The sequence below is a fragment of the Notechis scutatus genome, chromosome Z (assembly GCF_049901735.1).
Source record: "Notechis scutatus isolate UNSWTSFEM ecotype Mainland chromosome Z, rNotScu1.2, whole genome shotgun sequence".
Lineage (NCBI taxonomy): Eukaryota > Metazoa > Chordata > Lepidosauria > Squamata > Elapidae > Notechis > Notechis scutatus.
Genome location: NC_142025.1, coordinates 111,612,708 through 111,621,278, shown reverse-complemented (window position 1 = coordinate 111,621,278; position 8,571 = coordinate 111,612,708). Strand labels below are relative to the sequence as shown.

Here is an 8,571-nt window from a genome sequence, read left to right as displayed (position 1 = left end):
ACTTTGGAAAAAGTGCAAAGAAGAGCAACTAGGATGATTAAAGGCCTAGAGACTGAAACATATGAAGGATGGTTGCAGGATTTGGGTTTGGCTAGTCTAGAGTAAAGAAGGACTAGGGGGGATATTTATTTATTTATTTATTTATTTGATTTGCCAATTGTTTACAAGATAATAAGTATAAGTGTATACATAGTTGTGAATACATGAAATGGGTACATATAAGAAAAATAAAAGAAGAATAAGAGAAACAATAGGACAGGGACGGTAGGCACGTTGGTGCGCTTTATGCACGCCCCCACAGACCTCTTAGGAAAGGGGTGAGGTCAATAGTAGACAGTCTAAGGTTAAAGTTTTTGGGGTTTGGGGAAGAAACTACAGAGTCGGGTAGAGTATTCCAGACATTGACCACTCTATTGCTGAAGTCGTATTTCCTGCAATCAAGTTTGGTGCGGTTAACTTTGAGTTTGTATCTATTGTGTGCTCTTGTGTTGTTATGGTTGAAGCTGAAGTATTCATTGACAGGTAGGACATTGCAATGTATGATTTTATATACCATGCTTAAATCAGACCGAAGACGGCGTAATTCAAGGTTTTCTAGTTCTAGAATTTCAAGTCTGGTGGCATAAGGTATTCTACAACTGAGTAGAGGAGTGGAGAACTCTTCTTGTGAAATATTTCTGGACTTTCTCAATTGTGCTAATATCAGATATGTAATGTGGGTTCCAGACTGATGAACTGTATTCGAGTATTTGTCTAGCAAATGTTTTGTATGCTCTGGTTAGTAGTGTGATATTACCAGAGAAAAAGCTACGTAGGATTAGGTTAACAACTCTTAATGCCTTTTTGGCTATGTAGTTGCAGTGGGCTCTAGCACTTAGATCATTAGAGGTGAGTATTCCAAGGTCCTTTACAGAGCTTGAGTCATCAACAAGATCTTGACTATTCAGCTTGTATTTTATTTTCTGATTTTTTTTTGCCAATATGTAAGACAGAGCATTTATTTGTTGAGATTTGAAGTTGCCATTTGTTTGACCATTCTGATACATAGTCAAGATCTTTTTGTAGGCAGTATTCCAGTATTTGAGAAGTTGTCACAAAGGGGACAATTTATTTACCAAAGCCGCAGAGGGAAAGACAAGAAAAAATAGATAGAATTTAATGAAGGAGAAAAGCTACCTGGAATTAAGGAGAAACTTCCTACAGTGAGGACAACCAGTGGAACAGCTTGCCTTCAGATGTTTGTGGGTGCTTCATCACTGAAGAGACTGGACAGACACTTATCTGAAATAGTAAAGAATCTCCTGCTTGAGCAAGGAGCTGGACTAGAAGTCTTCCAAGGTCCCTTCCAGCTCTATTCTGATTCCAACTCATTCAAAGGGACTCCAGGCAGCTTAGAGAAATAAAAAACCCCAACGACCCCTAATAAACTGACACACTTGTCATTACAATAATCAAACAATCAATGGGCTCCAAATTATCCTGGGTTAATATTCCATTCTGATCTATAAACATATTCTTGCTATTGTATAACAAATTCCTTGTGTGTTCAGTCACACTTAGTCAATAAAGAACTCTTTGTTCCATGTTCTATTGGGAACACTGGATTTATTCTTGATGAAAACAAATCACTGGGGCCTCATGGATTACATCCCATAGTTTTAAAGTTGCTGGCAGAGGTCATCTCAGATCCACTGCACCATATCTTTCAAAAATGCTGGAGCACCGGGGAACTACCAGAGGACTGGAAAAGAGGTGATGTGGTTCCCATCTTCAAAAAAGGAAAAAAAAAAAAAAAAAAACCAGACCCAGAAAACTATAGACCAATCAGTCTAACATCAACACCTGGGAAGATACTGGAAAAGATAATAAAAAAAAACAGATCTGCCAACATCTAGAAACAAATACAGTAATAACTAGCAGTCAGCACGGGTTTGTTAAAAACAGATCATGGCAAACCAATCTTATTTCATTCTTCAACACAGTGACTAAATTAGTAGACCAGCAAAATACTGTGGACATAATATATTTAGATTTCAGCAAGGCTTTCGATAAAGTAGACCACAACCTACTTCTTAGTAAGCTAGAAAAAAGTGGAATAGATAGCACCACAACTAGATGGATTCGCAACTAGCTGGCAAACCGTACTCAACGAGTAGTCCTTAATAGGTCTAAGTCTACATGGAGGGAAGTAAGCAGTGGGGTGCCACAAGGTTCCGTCTTAGGCCCAGTACTCTTCAATATCTTCATTAACGACTTAGATGAGGGAATAGAAGGGAAACTTACCAAATTTGCAGATGATACTAAGCTGGCAGGAATAGCTAACACCCAAGAAGATAGGCTCAAGATCCAGATGGATCTTGACAGACTAGAACACTGGGCCATATCTAATAAAATGAAATTCAATGTAGAGAAAAGTAAAGTCCTACACTTAGGCAAAAAAAACCAAAAGTACACATATAGACTGGGTGAAACCAGGTTCAATAGCAGTAACTGTGAGAGGGATCTTGGAGTCCTAGTGGACAACCAGCTAAATATGAGCCAGCAGTGTGCAGCCACCGCCCAAAAAGCTAATGCAATCCTAAGTTGTATTAACAGAGGAATACAGTCAAGATCAAGGAAAGTACTAATACCACTCTATAAAGCCTTAGTAAGACCACACCTAGAGTACTACATCCAGTTTTGGTCACCACATTATAAAAAAGATGTTGAGACTCTAGAAAAAGTACAGAGAAGAGCAACCAGGATGGTTAGGGGACTGGAGGCTAAAACATACAACGAACAGTTGCAGGAACTGGGCTTAGCTAGTCTAGTAAAGAGAAGGACCAGGGGAGACATGATAGCAGTCTTCCAATATATGACAGTGAGAACAATCAACCAATGGAACAGCTTGCCCTCGGAAGTTGTGGGAGCGCCATCAGTTGAGACTTTCAAGAAGAGATTGGACTGCCATTTTTCAGAAATGGTGTAGGGTCTCCCGCTTGGGTAGGGGGTTGGCCTAGATGACCTACAAGGTCCCTTCCAACTCTATCTGCATCTGTATAACTATTTATTTATTACTAGCTGGATACCCGTGCTTCGCTATGAAACTATGTGACAGGGCTTAGTTATTGGGAAGGAAAATAAAGAGAAATAAATTCTGGCTCTGCCTACCAGCATCCATCGGTAATCATCTGGCTAGTGTCCTGTCAGTGTGTGAGAGAGTTGAAGGCTGTTTGGAAACTGAAACAGTATTTTCTGTGTGAGCAAGAAGGAGACAGCAAGGAGCCTGGGCATGGCTTAGCTCAAGTGTTCTGTAATAAAGCTGCTTGGTGCTCTGAAACTGGAACTGGAACTAGAACTCCTCTGCTTGTGTTTTGCATTTGGAACAGATTTCTTTTCAGGAGAAGAGGAGGAGTAGAACTCCTTAGCATCAGAGTGTGTTAATATATGAAATGCTAATGCTCTGATGGTCATTTCAAAAAATCCTTTCTTAGTGAGCACTAGAAGCCAAGAGGAACCTATGTGCCAAATTTCAAGTTTGTAGGCTTTAAGGTTCTAGAGATTTAGTGATGATGTGTGAGTGGTATTTTGCTTTTATATATATATAGAAGATGAGGTCTATTCCTTCCAAAGGAATGTCTATTAAATGTGACAAGCATTTTGGAAGTTAAAGAGGCAGAAGTTCTATAACGTCTGCTCTCTCCTGTTGTACCGGCCAAAAAGTCCTTGCAGTTAATAGATAGAAGAAGAATACATACAAAAGCCTAAACTTCACCCAAAGATCTGGATATCTGGATATTCTGGATACTCACGACCACATCATCAATCCCACTAGCAATAAGTGACCAAAATGGTTCAGGAAGAAAGAAAAAAAACCCTTCATTACTACTACAGTTAAAGTTAAAGGTAAAGGTTCCCCTCGTACATACTTGCTAGACGTTTCTGGCTCTAGGGGGCAGTGCTCATCTCGGTTACAAAGCTGAAGAGCCATCACTGTCCGAAGATGTCTCCATGGTCATGTGGACGGCATGACTCAATGCTGAAGGCACATGGAACACTGTTACCTTCCCACCAAAATGGTCCCTATTTTTCTACTTACATTTTTACATGCTTTCGAACTACTAGGTTGGCAAAGCTGGGACAAGTAACAGGGAGATCGCTTCATTACATGGTGCTAGAAATTCGAACCTCCAAACTGCCAACCTTTCTGATTGAAAAGCTCAGCATCTTAGCCACTGAGCTACTGAGTCCCTTATAGTATAAGGCTTATACTATAGCTAAAGATGACTTTAAAAATGTACTTCTCTGCTATGGATTGGGGATGAGATAACAATGGTATGAGGACTGGACATAAAATGTGGTTTTCAGGGCATGTTCCTGTGGTGTTCATCTGGATGTGAGGATGAACCTTACAGTCACATGATTCTTCCCAAAAACCATTGTAGTAGGAAATGTTAGGGATTACAGGCCAATTTTTATGAATGTGTTTTTTTTTTCCACCTTAAACATGCTTCATTCTCCCCACAAGAGGGCAAAAGAACCACAACCAGATTCTAGTAAAGATCTCTCAGTTGGGGATGCTGTAATGCAGGGGTCTTCGAACTTGACAGCTTTAAGACTTGTGGACTTCAACTCCCAGAATTCTTCCTCCAGTCATGTTAGCTCAGGAATTCTGGGAGTTGAAGTCCACAAGTCTTAGACTTGCCAAGTTTGAAGACCCTTGCTGTAAGTGTTGGTCACTGGGGTCAGAAGTTTTGTCTTCTGAGCTTTCGTACTCTTGCTGGAGCCCATCCTCAAGGAACTAGAGGTGGAGCTCTTGCCTCACAATCGAGAGGCTGTGAGTTCGATCCTAGATAGATCTCCTGCTCGAGCAGGGAGTTGGACTAGATGATCTCCAAGGTCCCTTCCAACTCTGTTATTCTACGATAACTTATCTCTAGCACAGTGTAAGAGTTTTTATGGGGCACTTTTGGTCTCCTCTTGATTCTTCTGGCTCTCTGAGACTTCTTTCTGATAGGACAGTTCGTAAACCTCAAGCAATGTTTGAGTAATGATTCCATTCCTCGGTTCCTAGAAAAAACAATCCTAACATCTGGTGCCAGAAAGATGGAGAGCAATATGTTCCAGCAGAGATATATCTTATTGGCATTGTGGGATGCAAGGGAAGAAGGCTTGCAGTTTTCCTTTCCCACAATCTGATCAAATGAATAAGGTAAGCTAATAATAGTTGAGCTTGACGTCTGGTGCTGAAGGATTAGCAGGCTCCAATTTTCTTTGCAAAGTTAGGAAAGTGTTTTGTTTCATTCTCAGGATTTTTGTTCTACTTCCTAATACAACCTAGAACTTAGAGATCTCCTTGTGGTTTCCCTCCCAAGTAGCAAACCAGCCTGATGCTGAGTAGTTCCCAATGCCAGCAAGGATGGAGAAATGCATTTCAGGGTATTCAACAGCTGCCCTACAGGTGATGGCTGGAAGGAGAAAAGGAGAAATGAAGATCATGTCCTTTGTCCTCTCCTTCCATGTTTAAGATTTTGGAGTAGACCTGTATCTTGTGGGAACCAAAATGTTGCAAACATGTGTCATAGCATTACAGGGTTAGATGAAGGATGTAAACTCTCCTGTGATTTTGCGGGGCCTCTGATTCATTTGCTGCCTTCTGGTAAGGTCTAATGGAGAGTCAGCCTTTCCTCTAGATCCCTGAATAACAGCTTCCAACTTTTGTGATCAAGAGTCCCATTGTCATTCCCAATATCCTCCAGAACATGACTATAATAACTTTGCAGATGAACCTAATAATCTCCAAATATGGATGCCCACATATGGAATAACCTGCATGGCAAGAATTCCAGGAAGAAACCCAGAATCCTTGCTCAAATTCCAAGAAATTCTTCAGAAGAAGTAAGGCTGAGAGAAAACACTCTAGAAGAGATTCTCATTGGATGCATCATGAGAGGTTTCTGCATTTGTTATTGAATAATTATCTCCATTCCCTTGCATGGCAGGAACACATATTCTGCATTATGATTTTTTTCAAACTAGAAAATAGCAGAACCTGGTTTATTTTGTTTGCTCACATGTGTGCATGTTAAGACGAAGTTTATATATTCTGGGTTTGTGTTATGTTACTCCTTTGATCTATGTGAATCAAAGCAGAGCAGATCTTCAATCCCCAGAAGGTCTGAGCACGAAGCCACCCACAAGGCTGTGGTTGGGATCTTACTTTCCTGTGTTTTCTGGTGTCAGAGTTGCCCTGCCTGTTGCAGAGAAAGGAAGAAAAATGAGTGATCTGGGGAGCACGATCATTGCCTTGCTAATGGCCATCTCCACAGGTATCCTTTTTATCATATTTTTTCATTTATTGATGGAAATAATGTTTAGGCTTACATTTGTTTCTTGAAGCGAGGTCTTCTCAAAACTTCAGCCTTGGAGATGAATTTTTCAAAAGCCATAAAAAGAAAACCAGCAAAAGCATCAAGCAGAAAATTCATTTATTTAAATAGTTAAGAGTATGGAGGTAAGATTGCAAATTTTGAATGACAATTGCTCTTTTTCAAAGCTTTAGCTAACTAAATTTATTGGTGGAATGTCATTCCCATCTTCCCTTCCTCCCTTATTTCCTTCCATCCATTTATCCATCCATTTCCTTTTTAAAGATTCATCTTCTGTTGCAGCTCTATCAGATTAAGCTAAAGTTACCCAAGTGCAGAATTTCTTTCAATTAAAGAAGGGGACTCCATCCTGTTTAACTGCTCCTATCAGGAAAGAGAATATAGTCTTCAGTGGTACAAGCAATATCCAGGAGGCCAGCCAGAATTCATGATATTACCGATTACATTAGGGACTGAAGGAAATGATAATTTTGAAATTACTCTGGACACAAATTAGAAGACTACATCTTTATATCTGAAGAACACCCAACTTAAGGATTCAGCTGTCTACTTCTGTGCATGGAGCCCAGTGCTAGAAAGACAACTGCTGGTGTTCACCAAAGTGGAGGACAACCCACAAAAAGAAATTGAGCTCCCTTTCTTCTTTGTAGGAAGATCAGAAGAACATCTTGAGCCACAGCTTCATAACACCAAACATCTGCTTGTCCCAAACGTATTTTTCCAAATGGCAACTGAACTTTCTTTACTTGTTTTCCCTTGAAAACATTTGTTTTCAAAAAGCTTCTTGAGTTCTAACTGACTGATGAGGAGTAAAAGAAAAAATAAAGGGAAAAAAACCAAAAGAAAATCCAGTTGACTTTTGGAAAAAGAACCTTTTTCCAAAACATGACCTGAATGACTGAGAATCTCCATAGACAAAGAGATGCTTATTTTTCAGCTTACATGTGTTCTCTCCATATGGATTCCTTTCTATGTCATCTGCAAATTGCTCCAAAGGTGCTTTTTCAGGAGGAAACTTTTTTTTTCTTTTGAAGACATTTCGCTTCTCATCCAAGAAGCTTCTTTAGCTCTGACAGGATGGTGGGGAATGGGAGGATTTATATTCCTTGAAGACAGCTGGTCATTTGCATCCTTTTTAGACAGTCATTGAAGCACTTGAAGGTTTATCTGTGTCCCCAGGGTCACCTGAGTGGTGCTGCTGGTTCCTGTAGTCTGCAATTATTTTTCCTCTGGAAATCCATTCTTACTCCCACACCATTCAAAAAATGTGCATCCCAAATTCTTCAAAGAAAGTCCAGTTGCCTCCTGAAAAAGAACCTTTGGGACAACCATGACCTGGAGGACTGAGAATCTCTACAGACTTTCATCTGCAAATTGCAGCAAAATGGCCTAGCCAGAAAAATGGTTTAAAGATTCCTCCTTATCAATTTAATCACCCCCATGTCTTTCTCTTCCAGGTGTCCAATGCCAGGACCGAGTGGATCAGAAGCCTGTGAAAGTCACCAAAGAAGGAGAGGGTTCCACCATCACCTGTCAGTTCACATCCAATAATGTCTATAGCATGCACTGGTACAGGCAATATCCAAGAGGAGCACCTGAGTTTTTCCTAACAGTTACATTGGGGAGCCCGAAGAAGCACGAACACATCAGTGCCTCTTTTGACAGGCAGAAGAAGGAGAGTCATTTAAACATTGCAAAAGTGAAGATGAAAGATGCCGTAGTCTATTTCTGTGGGGCTGGAGATCCACAGCAACACAAAGACACCTGCTGCCTGGACAAAAACTCTCTTAAGACTGAGCAGTTCTGTGAAGAGGAAATGAATCTCAGCTGAGGAATTAGGATACAGAGTTGGAGCAGCTGTCCCAAACCAAGCCACATGTCATGTAGACACAACCTACATTGGTATCAAGTGGAAAGTGAATCAAATTCCAGAATATTGCAAGAAATAATATACCAGGTGGAGATTCCCACCACTGGGAAAAACTCCCTAAGGCTGAGCAGTTCTGTGTTTGTTTTCTTTCTTTCTTTCTTTCTTTCTTTCTTTCTTTCTTTCTTTCTTTCTTTCTTTCTTTCTTTCTTTCTTTCTTTCTTTCTTTCTTTCTTTCTCTCTCTCTCTCTCTTTCTTTCTTTCTTTCTTTCTTTCTTTCTTTCTTTCTTTCTTTCTTTTTCCTTCCTTCCTTCTTTCCTTCCTTCCTTCTTCGTT

At 40.1% G+C, this 8,571-nt stretch overlaps 1 gene segment (V, D, J or C); it reads left to right on the top strand.

The window, feature by feature from the left end:
• Window positions 1-6,178: 6,178 nt before the first annotated feature.
• Window positions 6,179-8,319, top strand: LOC113425733 (T cell receptor alpha variable 30-like). The segment is given in 2 exon segments: window positions 6,179-6,308; window positions 7,826-8,319. Coding segments are annotated over 2 exon segments (426 nt in total).
• The last annotated feature ends 252 nt before the right edge of the window (window positions 8,320-8,571 follow it).